This window comes from Crinia signifera, chromosome 1, assembly GCF_055691185.1.
Source record: "Crinia signifera chromosome 1, ASM5569118v1, whole genome shotgun sequence".
Classification (NCBI taxonomy): Eukaryota; Metazoa; Chordata; class Amphibia; order Anura; family Myobatrachidae; genus Crinia; species Crinia signifera.
In genome coordinates, this window is record NC_139217.1 from 329,381,398 (window position 1) to 329,407,991 (window position 26,594).

At 43.9% G+C, this 26,594-nt stretch overlaps 2 protein-coding genes across 5 annotated transcripts in view; one reads left to right on the forward strand and one right to left on the reverse strand.

Moving 5' to 3' along the window:
• The window catches only part of TOX4 (TOX high mobility group box family member 4), a 43,666-nt gene extending 28,630 nt beyond the window's left edge, over positions 1–15,036 (reverse strand). The window contains exons 1-3 of one of the 3 annotated variants that reach the window (XM_083144853.1): positions 14,908–14,926; positions 2,239–2,472; positions 1,792–1,860 (exon numbers count right to left, since the gene is read on the reverse strand). In XM_083144853.1, the coding sequence (XP_083000979.1) occupies positions 1,792–1,860; positions 2,239–2,403 (234 nt within the window). In that variant the 5' untranslated portion in view covers positions 2,404–2,472; positions 14,908–14,926. Of the gene's footprint in view, positions 1–1,791; positions 1,861–2,238; positions 3,081–14,907 lie in introns of those variants that run through there. The other 2 variants (XM_083144861.1, XM_083144843.1) reach the window with 2 other exon arrangements.
• On the forward strand, positions 3,022–25,848 carry RAB2B (RAB2B, member RAS oncogene family). Of its 2 annotated transcripts, XM_083144883.1 has the most exons (10): positions 3,022–3,142; positions 6,108–6,297; positions 7,272–7,363; positions 21,392–21,463; positions 21,744–21,811; positions 22,829–22,911; positions 23,670–23,762; positions 24,392–24,503; positions 25,440–25,508; positions 25,601–25,848. In XM_083144883.1, exons 3-10 carry the CDS (start codon positions 7,324–7,326, stop codon positions 25,700–25,702), a joined length of 639 nt encoding a protein of 212 aa, XP_083001009.1. In that variant the 5' UTR covers positions 3,022–3,142; positions 6,108–6,297; positions 7,272–7,323; the 3' UTR covers positions 25,703–25,848. The 2 variants fall into 2 exon arrangements, with proteins under 2 accessions (XP_083001009.1, XP_083000999.1); XM_083144873.1 differs by lacking the exons at positions 3,022–3,142; positions 6,108–6,297; positions 7,272–7,363 and adding an exon at positions 15,054–15,318.
• Positions 25,849–26,594: the final 746 nt, after the last annotated feature.

A 26,594-nucleotide genomic window follows, 5' to 3' on the forward strand; every position in this document is an offset into this window, starting at 1 on the left:
GGGAAGCGCATAACTTCACAGGTATACGCGTCCGCTCACCTCGCTGCGCTCGCCACACTTTATAAAATCAACTCCACACCAACGTGGATAGTGGGGGTATGAAAAGGTTGGAGGACGCATTCACGTTTATACTGGGGGGTGGCGTGGGGGTGCATTTAACATTGTAAGCACCCATTAAGGTGCTTATACAATTTATCATCGCATAGGGGGCTTACATCGCATCGCAGTGCATCGGGTGTATGCATGCGATGCGATTAAAAATCGCGCGATCAGATATCGGGGGCGCCCTGATAATACACCAGTACCCATTATTTTAACCTTTTACCATTGATATATTTAAAAAATATTTTATGGTTTGACTTGCTTTCCATTGCATAGTGCTTCCCATTGCGTAGCGTTATAATATCAGATAAACGTTTGAATCACGGCACCCAACAGTTCCAGAATTTTTCATGGCACCCCTTATTGGGTGTCCACTTGCTGAGGTGTCACCATGGACACCAAAAACCCTTAAAAAATCATGTTGACCTTTTGGTGTGTGAATGACTGTGTGTGCGTGTATGTGTGGTAGAGAATATAGACTCCACTGAGGCAAGGAATAATGTAAATGTTCAAATACTATATGTAAACCACTGCAGAACATGTGTGTGCTATATAAATAAATACAGCTTGGGAACCACTTGTATAAAGGACAAAAAATCAATTCAAGACAGATACAGGTACATTCAGAATACACACCAAGGACTATGTAAATTGTTGCTCGCACTGACATTACTATTATGTTGTTCAATTCTCTTCAATGTCAGTATGTCGACATGCATTAGGCCAAGAGTCGCAAAAGGTCGACATGACAATCGTTCACACAAGTTTTTGGGGGGTTTTATGCCACATTTTGGGGTGTGGATCATTGGGTTAACAAAATGAAGGTAGACATACATATGGTAGACAGGCCTTAGGTCGACACAGAAAAAAGGTTGGCATTGGGAAGGTCAATAATCAAAGTGAGAATTCTTTGGAAAGTCCCCTGTAGCGCCACCTGTGGTGTTCAGCTCTAATGACACAAAATATAAACATTTCACCAAAGTTTAGAAAATACACATGAAAAAAACTATTATGTCATACTGAGCGATGTATGGCATAACCTGTGTCGACCTAAGGCCTGTCAAACTTCAGTGGCCGACCCTATGTATGTCAACCTAATGATTGTATATATCCCATCTTGTATATTCCTAGTTACATTTGTGACAACCAAAAGTACTGTGTATAGTAACCATGCTTCTTGAAAGTTTACTATTCCCAGTAGAAGTCAATGTGGATAGGGAATCAAGCAAATGCTGGTGAAACATTATCGAGCTAACCTGCCACAGCTATATATTTTTCAGATGATGCAACGTCTTCAACAATTTCCACAACACTAGGCTGAAAAGTTGGAGATTATCAATACTCGCCTAAATATCCCGGGTTTTTCCACGGGAGCGCGTAAAACCTGGGATTTTAGGCAGGTAGAAATGCTCTCTGTAGAAATGCTCTCTGTAGAAATAACCCAGGTCGTGAGACCCGGCATTTCTACCCAGGTAGCGACCAGGGTTGAACACTGGTTCAACCTGGGTCACTGTGTAGGGTAACCGGGGTGGATGCGAACCGGGTCCCATTCACTACAGTGCAAAATCCGGCGCTGGGAGATGCAATTTTAGGGTAAAGCTGTATATTATATACAATACAACCATTACCATTAGATTTAGAAGAAGATTAAACTTCCAAGTTGTTCGACATGGAGTGTTTTGCACTTACCTCTGTTCCAGTCAAGAAGGGATGTCCTGACCCCGTGATGGTAAGGTAACTGTCACTGCCCCGAGGGAACTTCAAAATTACAAAAGTTACAATTAATATTTAAAAAGAATATAAATATTATACATACAGCGCCACTTGAACTGTTTTGTTAAACACTGTAAGTACTTCAAATTTGCTACAGAATTAAATTAGTGCTTTCTGGAAGGACAAAAATAAAAGTAGTCAAATCTCATTTTTGCTTTAGAATTGATTCCAATATAGATATTCATGTTATCCAAAGTGTTAAAATTATTTAAATCTAATATTTCATTAAAATACAAAAACAAACAAGGGTTCACTTAGGCACATTGATTTGGTACACCTTTCTGAGAACTAAAGGAGTTATAACCTATATTTTTCTGTAATTATCTGGCTGCACCAAGTTAAGCATGCGTTCCTATATCTCACCTTGCTGTGGCCATACATTCCAAACATATGCTGAGGAGGCAATAGGCCAGAAGAGTCCAGAGAATAGGAGTGACCCTCATCCCCTGCAAACAAATGCTGCCCAGAAAATCCTGCACCCCCATCACCATTCTCAGAATCCAAACCAGCAAAAAAATGCAGGTCCATTAATTAAGCAGTAAATGGACACTACAGAGACACATGGGGCTTCCCTACACACACAATCCTCTGTGGCAACTGTAACGCAAACAAAAAGACCAAATGCATTTTAGTGTACCATGCAAACTATTACCCAAACCCAGGAAGCTTACAGCATACATATATATTTATATTACACAGCACGGCCACTAATCATTTTATAGCGCAGTCGGGATTAACAGCGACCCTACGGTGTTTGGGGGGTGCCTAGGCCGCTCATTACACGGACCGGGGACAGTAATCCTGCAGCGACGGGGAAGAGACAGTAATACACCATAAAGTATTTCGTAGTTGTAAATGTGCAACAGACTACAGAGCAGTCACCACCGCTACTGCCAGCCTCATAGCGTGTGATGCCTGCTCGCAGCGACTCACTGCACACATCAGCTACGTATAGAGGGAGAGTCACCACACGCGGCGGGAACAGCAGCTCATTACTATGCACACGGCCTCTGGCTGGGACGCTTTATACACAGCGAACGCCTCCCCGCACACTGGTACTGCCCCCAGGCGCTGGTGGCGGCCGCGGAGAATATGAGAGTGACTGCTGCGAGATCTCTGGGACTTAAATAGCCGCCAAGTTGTTACGTCAATGCAAGCACATGACCGGACGCCAACCTCCCAATCTCGCTCCATCAGTGCCACATTCCGCATGCGCAGAAGAGAGGCAATCCGTGTACGCGGGAAAGCCGGTGACGTCAAGAATAAGGTTGGTTTCACTCGAGTTATTTGATCCAGAACATGTGAAATATTTTTTTGCTGTTACCATGGTAACTACGTCCTCACCAAGCACACCATAATGTACGTGGCTTAGCGGTATCCTAATAATTAAAATTACCATGATATTCATATTTTTTGGATTACAATACAAATTTTAAAAAAATAATGGTTTCTCAGTGTACTGTTTTTAGTTAAGTGCAAACCTGACATTTAGGAGCTTGTAGTAGGTGATCCTGTGCTTGTGACAGCTGTGGAGGAGATGGGGAAGAAGAGATAACATCCTCCTTGTATGGTGCAGACCAGTGGTTCTCAAACTCAGTCCTCAGGACATCACACGGTTCACATTTTCCTGGCAGGTGTACATGTGCACTCACTAGTCACTGACACATTTTAAAGGATCCACAGGTGGAGCTAATTATTTCACTTTATTCCAGGGTTGCCTCCCCGAAGGGCCTGGAGGATCCCGGAAATCCGGCCAACCTCCCGGGCCCCCCAGAAATGTAGGCAAATTTTCCGGAATCCAGGTAGCCTCCAGCGGCGGGGTGTCCATGGGCACAAATGACACAATTCACGTCTTTGTAGCCCCACCTCCCGCTGTGCAATGCCTGAAATACCGGTCATACATTGCATGGTGGGGACACAAGGTTGCGATCACATTGGCCACACCCCTGCACTTGTCATCCGTCGACCCACTCCCCGTGCCTCACTGAACTGGCTGCCCTCTCCAGGAGAGGGCAACCAGGAAGAAGGCGACCCTGATTTATTCTGTGAGAAGACCTGCAAAACATGCAGACTTTGAGAACTTGTGGTCCAGACCATTCTAGTGATGGTCCTTGGACCATCAATGAATCATAATCATCGAAGGTTTATGATGTAGAATAGTTTTGCCATCGATGGAGAAAAACCAGATGATTCCATCCAACGATGGCACAACATAACCAAATATTTTTTTTTTATTTTTTTTTATTCTCCTGAAGGTGCAGGACACTGAGCATAGCTCCGCCCCCAACACCCATGAAACCACACTTCCATGTTCTGATGTGCCAGACAGGCCAGTTAGTCAAAGAAAATAGGATGACCATCGATAGTCAAAAACATCAAGGGTCATCCATTAGATATTATGCTGCCATCGATGACTGTACTATCACCATCGATGATGTCAACAATGATGGCCATCCCTAGACCATTCTGGTTCTCACTACATCCCCAGGCCATTCCAGGAGACTATAATCTCTCCTTTCTCATCTACCTGGCGACAGCTGTCACAGACACTGCCACCAGAAGGGACACCACCACCAGGATGGGAAAAGCATTACAAACTCTAGCAGGGCAGATATTGCTACATGGAAAAATCTCTGAGGGTACTTTATAGGTATTAATATGCTTAGTATTTCCACATATATACAGGGGTGGGGTCCTGGGGTGCACACCAACGTCACCGCCGACGTCACTGTAAAATGAGTGACGGGCGGGTCAGGGAAGCTCCGGCGTACCGATCGCCGCAGCAAAGGTACTGGGGGGACTGGAGTTGGTGACGGGGGTGTGCTGTAGAGGTGCTGCGCCAGTGGTGCACACCTGGACACCACTGGCGCGCACCTATTGTATAATAGTGGTATGCCCGGAGATTTTCTGGGACAGCCTGATGCGGCAGCGCAGCAAAGCCCGGAAAATCTCCGGGCATACCACTCAAGTGGTTAATGCAAAAAATAAAATGTTTTTAAGGCCCCCCTACACAGGTCTGATTTGACCTGTTTTCATCCAATTCTAACGGGTTGGCTTTGATAGTAGGGTGCCTGTACAATTAGAAATCGCGGGCTTGCTGCGCTCGCCACGCTTCGGGTTGGCGGTACACGTCCTCCAACCTTTTCATACCCCCACTATCCACGTCAGCATGGAGTTTACTTTATATTGTGTGGCGAGCGCAGCGAGGGGACGCGGATAACGTGTATTCTGCATCACATGTATTCCACGTCCACTCGCCACGCTTCGGGGCTCGCTGCGCTCGCCACACTATATAAAATCGACTCCACGTCGACGTGGATAGTGGGGGTATTAAAAGGTCGGAGGACGCGTACCGCCGCCCCTCGCGGCCTCGCCACACTTTGGGTTGGCTTTGATAGTAGGGTGCCTGTACAATTAGAAATCGCATGCCATTGTAATGGCATGCGATGCGATAATAAAATTGTACAGTGCGGCTCTTAGGACCCGAAAATCGGGTCCCATCGCATACCACTAATTAAGGTATGCGATGGGCGCCGTGCTAGGAAACAAGTACCCAAAATTCTTAAATATAGTTTTTGGAGGTTTGATTTGGGTTTGTTTTTGGTTTATAAACTTTTTTTTCCAACCCTGGATTTAAACTAAAAAAGGAGAAACAAGTTAATAAATTAATTTCTAGCCCAGCTTTGTATATATAGAATTTGGCAGTGTCTAATTTATTCATAAACCGCCCTGGGCACTCATGCTATCTTTATACAACGATGGCTGAGCTACTCTGATACACGCCCCCTAGGGCCTTATTTTGGTTCATTCTTTCTGACAAAATCCTTCTTAGATGGGCAAAACCATGTGCACTGCAGGTGGGACAGATGTAACATGTGAGAAGAGAATTAGATTTGGGTGGGGTTTTACTTCAAAGTGAGATCTATATTGCAGTGTAAAAATAAAGCAGTCAGTATTTTCCCTGCACAGAAACAAAATTACTCACCCAAATCTAATTCTCTCTGCACATGTTACATCTGCCCCCCCTGCAGTGCACATGGTTTTGTCCATCTAAGAAGGATTTTGCCAGAAAGAATTAACCAAAATAAGGCCCCTAGAGAGGTGGGAGCATACTGTGAGGCCAGGCCCCTGTGGCAAGGCCTGTGAGACATGATCATGCCCCTTGTCACATTCATTAGAATGTGAGGACTATTTTAGTAAGTATTATTTATATAGCGCACTCTCTCCAACAGGACAAGGGCCCCAGTCTGTCTCTGGTATCGCTATCAGGATTGTACTGCTATTTAGATGCGGCCTAACCCACAGGCAGGTTGGAAGAGCCTGTTCTGCGAAGACAGCCCCCCTTCGCTTGTGAAGCATTGTCCTGCAGCTTTCAGCTGCTGTTGCAGCAGGTCCTGCGTTGCCACATTTGAAAGTTGTGAGGTATGGTATCGTAGCATGCATTATTGCACAATTTATTAAACTTCATGAACTAAACGTACATATAAAATATCCCCCCCCCCCTTTGTAATATTAAAAGGAAGAAAAAATATAAATAAATCAGTCACAACTTTTAAAAAATTGTGTAACTTTTGACTATTACTTTTGTTGTTACCAATTATTTTGATGCATGACCTGTACAGTCATGGAATTAAACAATTTAAAAGCAGTTTTTCACAACATTTAAAAACTTTTGGTGGCTGGCTCTTGGGCTAAATTTACTATCCATCAGTTTTTCAAAACTGCAATGATCTATGGGTTTTACTAATGCTTTCTACAGGACAACAGAAATAAATGCTAATTCAGGCTGGTTTAGCATTTATTTATGTTGCTATTTTAAACCAATCAGTCAATGCCACCGATCATTGTTGACTTTAAAAAAATATTGATGGACAGCAAATCTGTTATTTGGTCGATAAGTTGGCAGGGACATAAAGTCGACACTCAAACTCATTTAACACACCAACACCAAATGATCCACAATACATTCTTCTTGTTAGGCCAATCTATGCACACCTACACACACGAAGAAAAAAAAACCTGTATGACAATGGGGGTTATTTTGGTTCACTCGTTCTGACAAAATCCTTCTTAGATGGACAAAACCATGTGCACTGTAGGGGGCAGATGTAAAATGTGCAGAGAATTAGATTTGGGTTATTTTGTTTCTGTGCAGGGTAAATACTGACTGCTTTATTTCTACACTGCAATATAGATCTCACTTTGAAGTAAAACCCCTCCCAAATCTAACGCTCTCTGCACAATTAACATCTACCCCACCTGCGGTACGCATGGTTTTGTCCATCAGAAGGAATTTGGCAGAAGGAGTGAACCAAAATAACCCCCAATATTCTGATGTCACTGTGTATGTTGCTATTCAGAACCAATCTACTTTTTCCCTATTTCTTTCACTGCAGCAGGCCATTTGGCCAATATATGGTGTAAACACTTGGTTGCGATTTTACAACCATGACTCCCACTCAATCACATGGTGAAAGCAGCACTGAAGGTAAAACAAATAATAACCCATATTTAAATAATATCTATAAAGAAACTAGTATCTGCCCCAACATTGTATTATACATTAAACAGAGTGAAATCCCGCTCAAGTTTGTGAATGGATTACTGATCTGCAAATCCATTTGCAACTCATACCCCTTTCACATCGCACTTTTAAAACGGTAAATTGCTGTTTTTTTCCCTTTTTAAAACGTTTAAGCCTGCACTGTGAATGCACCACAGCCGATTTACCGTTTAAAGTTAACTGGCATTTCGAACCGTGTAAAAAGCAGAGTCCTACACGGTTCCTTGCCGTTTTTTGTGCAATGTGAATGTGTACAATGCTATGCATTCACAGTGCAGGCTTAAACGTTTTAAAAAGGGAAAAAAAAAAACGGCAATTTACCGTTTTAAAAGTGCGATGTGAAAGGGGTATAAACCGGTATTTAAAACGGTAATCTGCGGCAATGTTAAGGCTCTGACCCGTTTTAATTACCGTTTTAAATACCGGTTTTTAAAACGTGTCGGCGATGTGAAAGTGGTATCACTTACCAGCAACTAATTTTCCCAGTCTGTGCAAATGTGCAAAACTCTGAATCTTCCACAACTGTGCGACAGACAGGCTGATCAAGGCTGGTGCTCACATAACCCTTGGGACATGTCTGTGTTATTATGATTACCGTAAAAAAAAAAAAAAAAAGAGCTGAGAGCCGTCCAAAAGAAGCGGCTCTTTTCCGTGAGTGGAACTGCTGAAAGCCGCTTACGGAAAAGAGCCGAGTTGCCCATCTCTAAAGTTTTCACTGACACTCCCAGAAACCAGCTGGTTACCACCCCCAAATGGCAGCTTCCTTTCAGTCAAGGTGGGGGGGGGGGGGTTGCAAAAGAGAAATCCCTGATTTTTGGCAGTTTGTCCTCACATATGCAGGCTTCGATCCATATGCAGTTGTTCAATAATTGACCGGCTTGTGAATTCAAACAACGATCAGGTCTGATTAGCCCCCAGAGTGTGATTTTGAGAGGTCTGTGGGGGAAATTTATGTGAGTTGTAGTTCACATTGGATGTTGCTATGGGCAACCAATCAGAAACTACTTCTCATTTTGTTAGCACCTTCTAGAAGATAATAGATAGATAGTATCTGATTGGTTGCCCATAGCAACATCCCATGTGAAATACAAATCACATCTTAGTAAATTTCCACCTGTGTGTGGTTCCATAGCTAGATGACTGTTGTTACAGGAGCAAAGGCTGTGTTCTGCTTGGCTCTAGCACTTTCTCATTAAGTCAAATCAAACCTGTTTGCCTAGCAGCAACCTAGAGAGGGGAGGAGAGGCCAAGTAAAAGTTTTCAGTGGCCATTTCAACCGACAATTCTAGGGTGGACAGATAAATGGAAATTTATTATGTTGTTGCTGTCAGCATAGCACAGCGTGTAAGTGTCCTAAAGCCACTGGTGGGCCCCTTTTCCATGGCATACATGCTGCAGCATATAGCACAAACAAAGATATAGGGGTATATTCAATGGTGTTTAGGCAGGCTATGACTGTGAGCAGTGCCTATAGCATTAGTATTCCACTAACCCCCCCTACACTCACCATTTCCACCTCGCTGGTTCTTTTCAGTGAGGTGGAAACGGCAAACGCAGCCATCAAAACAGCAAGGCCCGCCACTATATGCAGCGGGTTCCCTACAGTTGTGGTGGCCCTCACCGTCCTCTGATGGTGAGAATTTCTCTGTAACAATGCATATGGCAAGTGGCCAGTGAGAGAGTTAGACAGCGAGGCTGGCTTGTTTTCAGCGATCCTTGCCGCACAAACCCCCTCCAAAGCGGCACTGAATACCTCCCATAGAAGGACAAAGGAGTAAATTGGCAGCATGGCGTACTGTTGGACATGTGCGTGGAAATTTTCATGCTGTGCCAACGCTGCAAGTCAAGATATAGAAGTATACATCTGTATGCCCACAAGTAACAAGGACATATGTGGTCAACCAATAAAACAAATTTATGGGGGGGGGGGGGGGTGTAGTAATGTTTCAATAGTAAACGCATGGATCCTTTACAAATATGGTGAGAAATCAAACATAAGTTTACTATGATTCATAGCAGGAATTGTTGCAACATTCATTCAAATTGGTGAAAACATCAAATAAAAAGGGAAGGCCTTCAAAAAAAAAGAAAGAAAATAGGATCTTAAAAAACCTCCACGATGCAACCCCCCCCCCCCCAAAAAAAAAACTGTACCAGATGCACTTCCAACATTAGAGGATCAATGATTCAGTGCTTCTAGGACAGGCATGGCCAAACTATGGCCCTCCAGCTGTTGTGAAACTACTAGTCCCATCATGCCTTGCAACAATTTTGCCATTAGGGAATGTTAAAACTATGGCAAGGCACGCTGGAATGTGTAGTTTCACAACAGCTGGGGGCTACAGTTTGGTCATGCCTGGTCTAAAATGTATGGAATAATTTCATTCATAGAGCCAGAAATTTCAAAAATTGATGAAATGGAGAGTGGCAAACAGCCAGCCAATCAGCTCCTAACTGTTATGCTACAGGCTGGGTTTGAAAAATGACAGGTAGGAGCTGATTGGCTGGCTTTTTATCACTCTCCACTTTATCACTTTTTGAGTATTCGGTCATCTACTAACCTGCATCCACCAAATTTCAATGACACGTCTGAACTCTATTTAGAGACATTGGGCGGTATTCAATGAGAATACCTGCGAGGTGCAGCGAATCCTTTTTTGGATTCGCTGCACATTCGCCACGTTCCGGAGCCGGCGGGCTCCGGTATTCAACGAGTCAGGGGCAGCGAGCCCCTGACTGGCGAATATGAGCTCCTGCGGCGATTGCCGCAGGGAGCCTGAGGACGGTGCCAGGCAGAGAGATGGTAGTCTCTCTGCCTAGCCCAGACCTTTGTGGGGGGTTAGGTGGGCTCCCCGGGTGCCAGGCAGCACAGGCTGCCCCCCCCGGGGGTGCCAACAGGGGGGCGTATATTCACTACACACGATCGTAATGATCGTGCAGTGAATATATGAATATGTAATGAGCGGCTCGGCTCCGGCGCCCCCTGCTGGCTGCTGTGTAAAAAAAAATATATATATATTATTTTTAAAATTAAATATATATTCATGTGCTTACAGCACATGAATAAAAGTAGCATGCCCCTCCTCAGAATAAAATTCCTGATTTTTTGACACCAAATGTAAAAAACAAAACACTTTATTTTAAAAGTTCACATTCCACTTCACCATAAAAAGATAGCGATTGCTACTCGGTGAATCATGGCGAAAAAAACCTTCAAATGTATTCGCCATGTGGTCATTGAATAGGGTGATTCACCGTTTTTGTCAGAAATTCGCCAAACAGCACAAATTCGCCATAAAAACCTGGCGAATCAGGCTCATTGAATACCGCCCATTGATACATGCTGGTTGGTTCCTGATCCCTTGATCATTCAAAGTAACATTGTGCTAAGGTGCTGATTCAGAGGTATGCACAATAGCACAGATGAAACATCTTTGTATGACATACACACTAAACAATGAGCCTAATTCAAAAATGTTACTCTAATGGACAAAACCATGTGCACTGCAGGTAGGGCAAATGTAACATGTGCGGGTTAGGGTCATAGGGTGGACACATGAAATGAAAGTTGACATGCATTAGATCAGTGGTAGCCAACCCTAGCCCTCGAGAGCTACCAACAGTTCACATTTTCCAGACAACCTAGCTGCTGCACAGCTGCACTCAATAATCACTGACACATTTTAAAAGATCCACAGATGGAGCTAATTAGCTCACTTGTGATTCTGTGAGGAGACCTGCAAAACATGCACTGTTGGTAGCTCTAGAGGACTAGGGTTGGCTACCCCAGCATTAGATCAACATAAGCATTAGGTCAACATGGGAAAGGTCGACATGGGGTTCTCATTTATTTTTGTGTTTACGTCGACTTTAAGTAAACATGTACATCCTGTTCCTTTAACCCCGGAAGAGGTTAGGGAGAATAGTCCTCCCCACAGCTCAGAACACCCCGGTGTGTTTCTATGCGCCATTCGACTCTGGGTCACCCAAAATTCCCCAGAGTTTGGCCAAAACATCCCCATGGTGATCGAGGGCCTCAGTACTCCCCACAAAGAGAATTGGCAAGTAGAGAACAGGTCAGCCCATAAGAGTGAGCCTACAGCCCATCAAAAACATGACACAGCAAAAAAAAGAAAACGTGCAAAGTGACAAACAGTGAGAGAAGAGAAAACTTGTCCCTGCGTAGCCAAATGACCCAGCGTAAGGGACGTGTAATACAAACTGAAGTGAAGCTTATTGCTAAACTGCCATACTAGGGCACGGTGAGATGTCCACACCAGTGCACATTCAGACACTCCTGGCTCAGGTAGCACCAGGAGCACAACCACCTTGCGCTTCAGGCTGCCGGCATTTTAACATCAGTCCAAGCATATCTCCGCTCCACATTAAATTGTCCGCTCCCAGCCCATGCTGAAGATGCAGTCATTGACGATTAAGGGCAGTATTCAATGAGAAAAGTTCTCCGTCTTTTGTGGAGAACTTGTGCTTTTTTCGCCGTGGAGAGAGGTTTTTTTTCTCCAAAGGCGAGCCACCCTATTCAATGTGAAATATTCTCCGTCTTTCTTAGTGATTCTCGCCGTCTCTCTCCGTGAAGAAATTCTCCATCTTTTGATGGAGAGCAGGAATGTGAACTTTTAAACTAAAAGGGTGTTTTTTTTAATTTTGGTGTCAAAAAATCAGGTTTTTTTTTCTGTGGAGGGCCATGTTATTTTTATTCATGTGCCTATAGCACATGAATATATATTTAATTTTTAAAAAAATATTTTTTTACATTTTTTTTTTTTCTTTTTTTTACACAGTGCAGCCAGCAGGGGGCCAGAGCGCTCGAGCCGCTCATTAGATATTCATATATTCACTGCACCCGAAGCACGTTCGGGTACAGTGAATACTGGGTCCCCCGCTGGCTATAGAGGGGGGCAGCCTGTGCTGCCTGGGTCCCAGGGGGGCCCCCTACCCTCACATATGTTCTGTGGCATCCAGGGAGACTTTAATCTCCCTGGATGCCACGTCCCTGTCAGCTCCCTGCTGCGGACGCTCGTCCGCTGCAGGGGTTAAGACTCGCCGCGAGTGGCGGCGAGTCTTATAAACATTGAATAGTGGCAGCAGGAGAGGCAACGAGCCCTCCGGAACACGGAGAGTGCACGGCGAGCAAAAAAAAATGCTCGCCGTGCACGGAGAATATTAGCATTGAATACTGCCCATAGTCAATATTGAGCTGCATGTACAGATGATATCGGGAGGTGGTCATTAACTTCCCACTGGTGTGTGCATCATTGACGATATTGAGCATACACAATAGGTGATTTTACAAACAATATCGCTCAGAAAGGCCAAAATATTGTATAGAAGGGGCTTAACCCTCAGGTTACTTAGGCTGTCCAGCCAAATCACACTGCTGAGGCCAATGAAGATGTGTCAAAGGATGCAGCCACTGGTTCCAACAAGCTTGGAAAAGGGAAACAGTCATATGGTCTACAGCAAGTTGATCAACATGCGGATAGGTCGACATGGGTCTAGATCGACATGGTGTTTTTTCACTGTTTTTTGAGCCGACAGGCGGTATTTCATGCCCTACCATCCCCGGGCCTAGGGCATGGTGGGAGAATAACATAGCGTGCCGAGCGTAGCAAAGCACCGTTCCCAAAGCATGGCGAGCGCAGCCATGCTAAGTTTCGCTGTCCATGTCGCCTCAAAAAAACTGTGAAAAACCCCATGTTGACTGTCGACCTAATGTTTGTGTTGCCCTAAAGACCTGTCAACCTTTCAGCATGTTGACCTAACGACGGTCGACCAACTTGCTTTCGACCAAATGATCCACACCCCTTGGAAAATGGCTAAGATATGTGCCCACCATGGTTCACAAACTCCAGCAGCCTATTAATCAGGCATCTCATCCTCAGATTTGCGCATGCGCATAATAACAGCAATCAGCTAACGGAGAATGCACAGAAGCCTGACTAACATTAATGACATTTGCATCAGATGTATCAGCGATGAAAATAATTTCTTAATTGCTAAAGTAAGAAAACAGGTACTTATGTAATATCTGGGCTCCGGTTTTTCTTATGAGACCGCGTCCCCTCGCCACACTATATAGAATCAACTCCATGCGTAGTTGGATAGTAGGGGTATGAAAAAATGGGGTGCATTTAACATGGGAGCCCAGATAATACATAAGTACCAGAAAACATAACATACTCCTAAGGAACAAAAGAAAAATTAGTACTATTGCTCTTAGGGTCCTAAAACTACCAATAGCAGTGTTTCTAACCTCGGTCCTCAAGTCACACTTAGTCCTGGTTTTAAGGATAACAATACTTGAGCACAGGTGACTTAATTAGTAATTTTGACTAGGGACATACTAAAAGGAATGACAGTGGAATGACAGTCTGGTCTGCTGATAAGGAATGCCAATTCAGTATAATGGGAGACAATGTCATTTATATGTATATTTCTGAAATTATTCAACATATCAACTATATTTTTGGTACACATCTTGCTAAGTCCATTACACATGTTCCATGCAGAATGACGCGGAATGACGGCTGCCTCCTATGGAATAACGGCCTTTTAATTCGCCATCCTGAAGCCAAAATAGCATTAAAGCAGCTCCATTAAGCGATATTAAGACCCCGATGTTACGGTGATCCCCATAGCGCACGCGCTCATCCTTTTCCAAATATGCCCACCTACACCCCTACTCTCGTAAACATGTCACCTGATCTGTGCCCAAGCATGGCTATACTTTATTCTATCTTTATATAGGCCCATGCAGGGCTGAAACGTCAACATGTAATCTTAAACCTTTGTGATATTAAAAGCTACTACTTGGTGAATGCCATCTGCAGCATTTCTTTTTATGCTGAACGGTTCAGATAGACCTATATAAATCCACACACAGAAACTTATACATACACATACAACAGAGAAGAAAATCAACAGAAAGGTAATTGGGAGGGAACACAAAGGAATTTCAATGGTGGAATCACAGGGAATGAAAAACCTAGCCTACGTGTGTTGTCACAGCAACGGGAAGGCATGATAGGATAGGACATAAGGGTATGAGTGCTATATATATATTTACATACAAGTTATCAGTGCGAGTCTTTACCACGAATTAACTGGACACTATGTGGGGTAGTCCTGATCACATTCAATGTAAAGGGCAACCAATGTATGTGTGAAGCCTCCCGAAGGTCAGTGTTAGCATTAACTTCTACTTGGTGAGCAAAGACACCTCCTCCACCACGGGCATAATACTGAGCTACCATTCCCGCATCACACCACCGCTCAGGCCCTGTAACGGATGACACGACCACAGTACAGGAGGCTGCCCACTAGCATGGCTATGTCTCACACACAACACACTGGCTCCCCCTCATCACTGCTTCGCATTCTCCACGTGCAGTAATGCACCATCACTAAACAACCCTTCGCCAAACCTATGCTAAAGAAACAGAGTGTCCCACCTCCATCTTTAGGGCCGAATCTTCCCCTTCTTTTTTATAATACTTCTCTGACTGTACCAAGATGGCGATACTTCCGCTTCCGGTGACAGGCTGGACGTCATCGTGCTAGACTAGAGGCTGGTCTACTGCTTTCCCTGCTAAACCTAATGCAAAGAGGAAGATATGTCTCTAGTGTGCTGCGAGCTGTATTTCCTCTCCAGCAACCAATCAGCGGCCACTTCCTGGAGCAATAGAGCGATGATAGAGAGGGATAGAACGTTTCCAAACAGAGAGCAGAAGAGCATAGAGAGCACATCTAGGGGAAAGAGCGCCTTGTGTGATTGCCCAGCTATTATTGTTGTAGGTGAAGTTGGGCTGCAGTCATCATGTCCTATGCTTATTTATTCAAGTATATAATCATCGGAGACACAGGTGCGTGATCACAAGCATACAGCGCTGGCAGGAAGCATGTCTGAGTGATGGCACATATGTTAGTGTGGTTCTGTGCCTTGCTGTAGTGTTACAGGATGTAACAGTGTAGTACAGGGGGTGGCCGGTCATAGCAGTGTCATACCCTCTACATGCCAAGCATAGGAACACACTAGGAAGATGGGAAATAGTCGGGGGTGTTAATCTGATTTAATGACCTGAACAATATTAGATTTTATGTTTTTGCACAATATGGAAATAACATTTTTATTTCCTTGTGAGTATTGTTCTGTATTCTCAAAATAATGGGGCGAGTAGGTAACATATCTAAAAGTTATTTATTTTATGTTCTGTCAGTGAAAGATGGAGAAAAATTGATTTTCTATTCGAATAAGATTCGATTTTGATTCTAGAAGCAAAATCAAATAGAAAAATAGTGCACATCTCACAGTGTGTATGCATTATTAGTCTGACTCTTCCACAACTCTGCGAATAAGACCGTGCCAAGGTCAGCATTAACATTGTACACCGTTCCTTAAAACGCTTGGGCATGCCTGCATTTTTTTCTGACACTACCATAAAACAGCCGGTTACCCACCCCCAAATGCAGACTTCCTGAAAATCAGAGTGAGAAGTGATTGCGAGTAGATATTTTTTGCTATTTATGTTGCTAGTATGGCACACACACAGTCATTTGAAAGAACGAATTGCGAATTTGCACAATAGTGATCAACTATGAATCAGTCTTATAAAGCCAAGCAGAAAAAGTAACACGCCAGAAACAATTTCTAGCATTTGACACAGACCTGAAAAACATCTAGAGGTGTGTACTGAACTGATTAAGACAACTTGCACATAGAAACTATAGAGCAATTTCTCTGTTGAGAAATTTGGAAATAACATCTTGACAGTTGTTTATATGGAGTAAAATCAATCCAGTTAAGAACCAATCGGCCCATGTAGTCTGCTCAGCTTGTCCAATCGTGGCTGCACAGCTGAGCTCCTGGTTTGGGTGGACAGTGGATACACATATAGCTGGTACACACTGGCCGACCGTTGGATATATCTATATATCTATCTATCTGTGCTGGGTCCGACACTCCCAAAAACCACTGGATACTTTCTCCGGTGCCCTCACTGAGACAAACATGCTGGCAAAGGTGCTTGTAATTAATAAAGCCACTGCAAAGGTGGTGGACGATAATTCAGTTTATTAAACGGTTTTCAAGTACTTGAAAACCGTTTAATAAACTGAGACGTCATCCACCACCACCACCACCTCTGTACTGGCTATATTATTTCCGAGTGCCGCACCCCCGCCAGTGTATCGTATCGGCACTCACCCCTGCTGTAACACGTGCTCTGGTACCTTCCAGCAGGTAACTTGCATGTAGTGTAGTAGATATTGTAGCACTTGGAGACTGGAATATTTCACAAGAGTTTTAATCCATTTAAAAGTGCTTATGTACCAATGTTTCAGGGATAGTTCCACTCCTTTGTGAAGGTGCAGAAGTAACAACCGAACAAAACATAACACTCTAATGGGCCCTACACACATAGTGATGTGTACAGGGCTTCCTAGCTATGCTAGGTTGGGCATTGCTGCGCTGCTGTCGCTCAGCACACAGAGCTGACAGCCCACACACAGAGCAAGCTGTCAGCGCCAGTGTTCTCTGGGGGAGAACACGGGCGAACAGCAAGATTGATGGTCACTGACCATCAATCTCGGCTAGTGACGCACATTGCTGTTTCTGTAGCCCCTACACACACACCAATGTAGGAGCATTTCTAAGCAACTTAGAAAATGCCTTAATATCAGCATGTGTATTACCTTTATACCATGCAAGAGAGAGGTGAACTATCCTCCACCATTCCTACCTTCGATACTTTGGCTAGTGTGTGGCAGCATTAGTTGCTGTGTAAGATGTGCAGGAAGCAGATGCTTGGGAGACCTAACCTCCTGACTTTTAAACAGTGGGTCTAATGCCTAAGTATCACACCTTGTATCTGCCTCATTGATCACCATAACATATGAATTGTTAACTAAATACAAGTCTGTTGTCTTTCCCACTATAATGCATTATAGGTGTTAAATCATTCAACCTTTCCATTAAGGGGCATACACATGGGGCCATTTTATGCTGTTTTCCAAGCATTCTGACTAGATAGCTTAGAAAGGAAGCATGGATCACTCCGTGTGTATACCCCCAATCGACGGCGATGCATGGTCCCATGACCACAGGTCTCAATTGTTTGACAAGATTTTGACTACATGTATTCAAAATCTCGTCAAATCGACAGCCTGCGCTAACCATCGCTATTTGTGTATGGGCGATCTAGCCACCGGGAAGCACAAATGTGATTTCCCTACCCTGCATCGCTCAAACTTCAAACATAGGACCAGACATATAGGATGAATGCTTTTTACTATAAAAATAAAACTAAGGATCTCACAGTACACCAGGGCTCGACAAATCCCGGGGGCCATGGCGACCAGATACTGCTTCCTGGCGAGCAGATTTTTTTTTACAGGGAGGAAGCAGAATCTAGTTGTGGGCAGACTAGCAGCAGCGTGTGGAGCGCTGCCTGACCCCCGGCAGTGTAGCGTTCCTGCTAGGTGATTGTGCGGGGCACCGCGCATCCGTTTTCCGCTTTACTGGAGTGCCCCTGACCTGTCGCTGATAGGCTGAGCGGCGGAGGGGGCGGGATGCGGCTGTCAGAGCTGTGCTGACAGCCGCTCTCGTTAGAGGTCAGGGGGGGCGGGACGCGGCTGGCAGCATGGAGTGACACACTGCTAAACCCCCCAGCGCGGCGAGTTGCTGCTACTACCGCTGGCTGACACGCTGCTAAACTCTCAGAGCAGCGTGTAAGCTCCATTCACACCCCCACCCCCCCGCGGGATGCGGCTACTACCACTGGCCGACACGCTGCACACACACTGCGCTGACAGGCAGGTGGTGCGCCTGGATCTGGCTGACCCCAGCTCTCTTTTCACGTGTGACTGACTGTGCCCCCAGCTTCTCCTTCTACAGTACACTCTATGCCCAGGCCAGATATTATGGGATCTTATTGGGAGGGAAATGGGGGGGGGGGTGCTACGGCAGTGATTGCAGAATGCTCGCTATAAAGCAGTGAGGGTCCCCATTTTTAAAATTAAGCGGGTCCTGCAGGATGCACTGCAACAGCCAAAAAAAATCCCCAGCGCCACCCTAACCAATCACCACAGCCAGCAATTTCTTAATTTGTTCACTGCCTAAGCGGTCTCACCTCTGCCCGTGCCCTTCCTGCCCTGCACCAACCTGATGCAGACGCCGGACACAAAGTCCCTGCAGAGCTGCCACTCCCCTGGCTCTCCAGCTACCTGGACCTGAGCCTGTACAGCAAGGTAGGCAGCAGCTACTGCTCATACGGGGGCTTAGCAAGCGTCCCCACAGTCACCTGCCAGAACACCTCCACTTATCCGGGGCACCATTCAGCCCCCAGCAATGCTCCTTGCTGCTAGATGAGCGGGGGCTGCACGGCTTCCAGCCCCGGATCTGGACACACGGGGTCACAGGCGGCACTAGGGCACACGGGGTCACAGGCGGCACTAGGGCACACGGGGTCACAGGCGACACTAGGGCACACGGGGTCACAGGCGACACTAGGGCACACAGGCGACACTAGGGCACACAACAGGGCATTGACTATAAATAGGATGCATGTACTACACTTGCTCAAAAAACACACAAGTGTGTGGGTAACAGTAGAACACAATAGGGCACAGGTGACATAAAGGGACATGGGCAACATGTCCCTAGTACACAAGAGGGCATGTGTGAGAGTAAGCCGCACAGGGAACACTAGGATGCAGAAGGCAAAGGGCGACACTAAGATGCAAGAGGGCATGTGGCAGCCCAGAGATCTGGGCAGCATTGCATTCCCTAGAAACCTATGGGAGATGCTGCTGGCACCAGGACAGGAGGGATCGCAGCAGGAATCGGAGATTCCTGCTGTGCTCCCTCCTAATACTTAATATTTGAGGCTAACCCATTTTTGGGGATATAGCTGCAAATATTATATGATAAATGGGCCCACTTTTTGTACTATGATAAATGGGCCCACTTTTTTCGCTCCCGCGCATCGCATCGTGTATGGACACCCTTATTTTTGTCTGGCTCCTACAATTTCATCCTGGCTCCTAGATTTTAAAAAATTTGTCAAGCCCTGCAGTACACCTAATACTTTCATGCATTACATTATAGTTTGATAGGCATTGATAATGCTGCTAATTCCAAATAACTTACTAATACTGCTTTCACCTGCTTTGACCCGGTTTTTTAAACGTTTCCTTAACCGGATGAGAGCAAGTTTTACCCCTTTCACATTGCATGTTTTAAACGGTATATTACTGTTTTTTGTATTGTTGAACCCGTTATGAAAGGTACAAAAATGGTAATACAGTAATATACCCCCCACCCCTGGTACTTGCCAGCTTGTATGCGAGCATACAAGTTGGCAAGTACCAGGGGAAGGGGGGCGGTTAGCATATGAGCTGACAAGTACCAGGGGAGGGGGGGGGGGGAGTGGTGTAGGATCCAATATACCGGTTCAGACCCGTTCACACTGCACAAATAACGGGTCGGAACCGTGTAGGATCCTTCTTTTTACCTAGTGTTCATTCTAGCACCCGCTATCTTTGGAAACCCATACCGTTCCTTTTCCCTGCCTGGGGTGTCACTGCCTGCTGTGGTGTTTCTAGCACATGTCTGGTTTGGATATCAGTGCTGTTATACAGACCACACTGTGCTAGAAGCACTACAGCAGACCGCGACACCCCAGGCAGGGAAGGGGAACTGCATGAGTTTTCAAAGATAGCAGGTGCTATAAACACTATTACCCATTTTGAGGGGCAGATTTATTAAGCTTGGAGAAGAGATAAACTGGAGATAAGGCAAAAGGACATAAAGCTCCAGCCAATGAACTGTGTTTGAAAATGACAGTTGGGAGTTGATTGGCTGCTGCCTTTTCTCCTTTTACCTTATCTCCAGTTTATCTCTACTTCAGGCTTAATAAATCCAGTTTTCTTGAACCGGTAATTTAAAACTGGTGCTTTCACACTGCAGCTCTAACCGTTTTAAAAGGCTAAAAAATCGGCACTATACCCTTTTAGAGCTGCAGTGTGAAAGGGGTATAACTCTGCTTATAACAATACTTTTAATTAAAGACACCTTAATCCTACATATTGCCAATGTAGACTTGCATAACAATAATATATATTCTAACAACAGCAGTAGTGAATACATTTTAAAATACATTTATGTAAATAGGTACAGAATAACTGATTTGCAGTGAGCCAATACTTCATACATACGTAAACAACTGCCGACCCTCCTTCTGCGCTTTCTCCTCTAATCTGTAACTGCTTTACCTTCTATCTCTGCTCATATTTATGCACTATTTTTTTGTTTGTTTATAAGTCCATTTTTTTTATTTTTTTTGCGTCTTAAGTCTTTACTGGCCATCAATGCCTTATACATAATTTTGACATATGTCTGTTTTTTTGCCCTTCATTTCTGATTTTTGCAGTTAAATGCTATCTCAGTTTACTATTTGTTTATGAGAAAACTAAAGGTGCGTACACATGAGACCATGAATGAAACAATGTGCATGATAATGATATCCTTAACAATATTTTTGTACAAATCATTTTGTGTGTACGCACTATATAGTTAACGCTGCACACTCTCGTTTGCCGTTAGGGATGTCCTTCGTCGTTTGTACATGCAGGGTGACATCTGTCACCCTGCATGTATAACACTATTGTATGGATACTATAACCCTACCTATATCATTTATGGGAAAGTGTACCAATCTCAGTCGTACACTAATTTGGGGTCCATGTGTTGAAATCTATAAATTGACACCAGAACAAAACACCATGTCCACATTTTCATGTGCAGATCTTTTGTCTATGTAAACCTATTGCCTGTCCACCTTTTGGGGGTCAACCTAGACACTGTCAACCTAATTACTATTAATTAATTAATTACTACAACGCCATGATCCACATCCATATATTTTTTTTCTTTTAAAGGTGTTGGAAAGTCCTGTCTCCTGCTACAATTTACAGATAAGAGATTTCAACCTGTCCATGATTTGACTATAGGTAAGGTCCAACTTAAAACTTTTACTATTTACTATTTTTTTGTCCCAGTGATATATATATATATATATATATATATATATATAATTTTTTTTTTCATGTGCGCTTTTAGACAAACATGGGTCGCACATAACTGTTTAAAATAAATCTAATCATTTGTTTTACTTATCATTTTAGCATGGACAACTTGGCATCAATACTCACACATGATGCTATTACATGACCTCATTTCACTTACAGAGAATTTCTATGTCCCGTAAACGCTGCTTTTTCTCTCTCACAGGGGTGGAATTTGGTGCCCGAATGATCAATATTGACGGAAAGCCCATCAAACTGCAGATATGGGATACGGTAAGATATTTGCTTTTGCACCACACTGCAATATACAGTTCGTTCCATATATATATTTAGCAAGCATATTGATTCTGTATTTCACCAATCTGGATTACAAATGAAACAATGGAGATCTTCTTGAAATGCAGAAGTTCAGTTTTAATTCAATTGGTTGAACAAAAATATTGTATGACGTTTTTAAGAACAACTACTTTTATACATAGTTCCCTATTTTAAGCAGCTGAAATGTAATTCGAAAAAAATAACAATCTTAAATAGATTTTGAATTTTTAAAACTTTGTTGAGAATCCCCTGTAGGCATTGGCTGTCTGAGGTGTGGAACCCATGGATGCCACCACATTTTGAGTTTCCTTCTTTGTCCTGCTTTGCAATACCTATACTGTAGCAATCTTCAATAAATGTTTGTTTGTTGGTCTTTCTGCCTATAGTATTGTCTTTAACAAGTGAAATTCAGATTAAATTGGGTTACAATCAGCTGATTAATTTGGCTATTACAGAATATTTCTTTTTTTTTGCCCTAAATTACTGGGTTGGTTTTGCAGTACGTATAGGGCAGGCATGTCCAAACTATGGCCCTCTGGCTGTTGTGAAACTACACATACCAGCATGCCTTGCAATAGTTTTTAGCATTCCCTAATAGCAAAAGTGTGCAAGGCATGATGGGACTTGTAGTTTCACAACAGCTGGAGGGCTATAGTTTGGACATGCCTGGCAATTTGCGAGCAGGGCCCTCATAATGTTGACTGTCTGTGAATACCCAGTTTGTTGTTTAACTGTCTCCTATTGTAAATCGCAACGGAATATGCTGCGCTATATAAGTACCTGTTAATAAATAAATAGGGTTTTTGTCCAAATGAAGCACTTGGATTAAAAAAAAAACCTTGTCTTCTATTCATTTTGTGTCAAATACAGTATTATTGGTGTTTTGCATTTCTGTCAACAGCATGCACCATATGTGTTGTTATTAGTATTCTAGCCAGCTGACACATTTCTGTTTCCATTTGTTCTGCTCAGGCTGGACAGGAAAGTTTCCGCTCTATAACACGGTCTTATTACCGAGGGGCTGCAGGAGCGCTGCTTGTGTATGATATCACTAGGTGAGAGAAACCAAATGGAAATGGTCTTCTACCTGTCCAGATGCAGGGTTAACTCTCTGTATCTGTTTCCTTAAACAGGTCCATATTTGCAAATTGTTCTGGGCGGGTATGACCTGCTATCATTTTTAAGTGCGGAACACTCTCTGTCTCACACGTAATATTATTGGTGCTTTAAATTTTCAGGTCAAACCTACCCACAACCTTATTGTAGGAATATTTTTTTTACTGTGCACGGGTGCAAATGGCAAGTTATGTACAGATAAGATTTTACACGTTATGCAGAGCCGCCCTGGCTTGTGGGAGTGTCATGGATGTGTATTAAAATCTTCATGCGATTCGGAGTTGTGAATAGGCTAAGGTTAGTGCTGACATAAAATGAAAGTGTGGGCTGTCTTTCTGCTTACAGATGCATTAGCCTAAAGGGGTGGACACCAGGGCTAGGGCCAGGATATTTTGACAAAGCAATTTGGCTAAAGGCTTGTACATACTGGGTGATTTTGAGCTGAAAGCAGCTCAGTTTTGCTGTTTGAGCTGCTTTCAGCTCAAAAGCCACCCACTGTGTATGGGCCAGCAACAAGCGCTGATGCGCATTCCTGCATTATCGCCGGCAGCCGACACTCATCTGCTGGTATTGCCTAAATCATGTCAATGACACATGAAAAACTCTCTGGCTGATCTTCGCTAAATATTGACATTGTTTGACACCTTTGATTGTGGCATTTCTTAATATAAAACCATTTATTCAATTTGATTTTCAGACGGGAGACATTTAGTCATCTTACATCTTGGTTGGAAGATGCTCGACAGCACTCCAGCAGTAACATGGTCATCATATTGATCGGAAACAAAAGGTGAGCCTTCTATTCTTTTGCATATCTCAAGTACCTAATGCATGCACATTAAGTCCAGTCATCTCGCCCCTGCCATGTATAGCCACACTTATTCTCATCCTGTATTAAATCGCAGTTAGTAGGATTGATTGCCAACGTCCGATGCAGATTTGAGCATGTGACCACTCTCTCTCTCTCTTTCCCTGACACCCCCTCTCCCCCCCCCCCTTTCTCTCCTTGACACTCTCTCTCAATCTCTCTCTCTCTCCTTTCTCCTTTTCGCTCTCTTTTCTGAACACCCTCTTTATCTCTCATGCCACTTTTCTTCTGTCACTCTAAGGAGCATTGTAGTGACAGTGTGGGGATGGGGGGTGGGGTAGCTGAAAAGCATACTATGTGATGGAATCCAGAAACAGTGGAGTAGGACACCAACCTAGGGGACACATTTTTTTTTTTCTCTGAGCGTGATCACTGTTAATGAGCTATAATGTTTTTCCATCGAACAGTCTTCAAAATATATTGACCATAACCATGCTTATGCCTTGAAGATCATCTGTGCATATATACCATAAGGCAATTTAAATTTTGTTATATGGCACAATTTGATAAATGTGTTGACATACAGTTTGTGTTACTTTATATTTCCTAAGTGACCTTGAGGGTCGTCGAGATGTTTCAAGGGAGGAGGGAGAAGCCTTTGCTCGTGAACATGGACTTATCTTTATGGAAACTTCTGCCAAAACTGCAGCCAATGTAGAGGAGGTAAGAATATGACTTAATAATTATGATACAGTTTAAGTTGCTAGTTTTGCTGTACTAAGGGCCTGATTCAGAAATGCGTGCAAACCTGATTTGGTTCTCAATTGGGCAATTTATAGTTAGTCTCTGCATGTGTCTAAAGGTGCCCATACACTACTGCGATGTATCACAGCAGTGTATGGGCCACCCTCCTTGACCTGACCTGGGACCTTCCTGGGCGGCAAGATCGCATGTGATACATTGCATGCGGTCCTTTCACATGCGATGTATCACATGCGCCCCCCGCCGCCAGGAGGGGGGCTGAGTCGGAGGTCAGGCGGGCAGCAGGTCTTGATGTGCACAGAATCGCGCATCGGACCCGAAGGGGACATCAAACACATCCAATGTGGGCAGATTTCTTGGCCCGATCTGTCGGGATCCGGTGAAATCAGCACCAAAATCATATAAGTCTATGGGCACCTTAAGTCACACTTCACATGTGTGGGGGATGGTTGGTCTTGTGGTTGCAGAGAGAATTTATTTGTAAAGTGATTGACGGCAAACTTTTGGGTAGCTAACGGAGAGTGGTAGGAAAAATACAGGACGCTGTTTTGAGGGATGGTACAGTTTGCAACTCCCACTGTTTGCGACTGTGATCCTGTACACAGTTGCAGTGTCTTTGTTCCTATGGCCCTGTTCCGCAACCATAGGGCTACTCAGAACATCTATAATTGACTGATCTACAAAGGATGCTGTGTCTTTGTACGCAAATGCCAGGATTGGGTGTCTCAATACAAATCCAGGTTGCAGTGATAGTGCATGTTTATGCACAGCAGCTGCAAATGCATTTGCATACATATCTGAATTGGGCCATAATAGTATTTTTTCCAATTTTACTTTTTGTGATTTGTTTACATGATGTTCTCTACAAATGTCTGATTACTCCTTTTTCTTCCCAAGGCTTTTATTGGCACTGCCAAAGAGATTTACAAGAAAATCCAACTGGGGCTGTTTGATGTAAACAATGAGGTAAAAAGGAAAACAATATTTATTATTGTGAATCCTAAAGTTACCCCCTAGTTTCGCACTTCATTTGTTTTGGGTTTTTCTCCCTTCTGAAGGCTAATGGAATCAAAATTGGACCCCAGCAATCCTTGCCTGAGCCACTAGGGGGAGAACGGCAAAACCCGTTGGAAGGGAGAAGTTCATCTGGATGTTGCTGAAGAGGATTAAACGGTCAAATGTGAAAAAGGCTCAACTTCTGGCTCGCAAAATTATATTTGCATCTCTTCCCTATTTTAATCTTCTGTGTTTTTCTTCCTGTTTCAGTTGGAATCATAGCCTGTTATTGCACACCCAAAAGGGATTTCATTCTGCTTAATGTAGCAAAAATTAATCTTTGTTTATAAAGGTCAGAGATATGAATGCAATGTTCTAGAAAATAATTGGTTCACTTAACCCCTTCCCGACATTGGACGTACATTTACGTCATGGTCGGGAAGTACTTCCCGACACATGGCATAAATGTACGTCATGGATTTAAACTGTCACCGCGTCTATAGACGCGGTGACAGTTTGGAGATGTCTGCTGTCCCTGACAGCAGACATCCCCCCTCGCCGCCCGGGGGGGGCAGGAATGCCCCCCCCGGTCGGCGATCGCTGTGATTGGCTGTTCAAATGTGAACAGCCAATCACAGCTATTTCTGTGTTACCGGCGGCTATGCCGCTCGGTAACACAGAAAACGGTGGTGATCGGTGCTGTTAAGTACAGCACCGATCACCACCGATCCGCGGACACCCCCTCCCTCCCACCCGGCAGCACTATGTGCTTACCCGGCACCCGGCAGCCGCTCTCCTCCCTCTGTTATGCGCCGCAGCGCTGCCTCCCCCCTCCCTCCCTCCCTCCCTCCCCCCGCCAGCAGCAGCAGCACTAGGGACATAGTAAAAATGAAAAAAAATAAAATGAAATGATTATATATATATATATATATATATATATATATATATATATATGTGTGTGTGTGTGTATATACACACACACACATATATATATATATATATATATATGTGTGTGTGTATATACACATATATATATATATATATATATATATATAT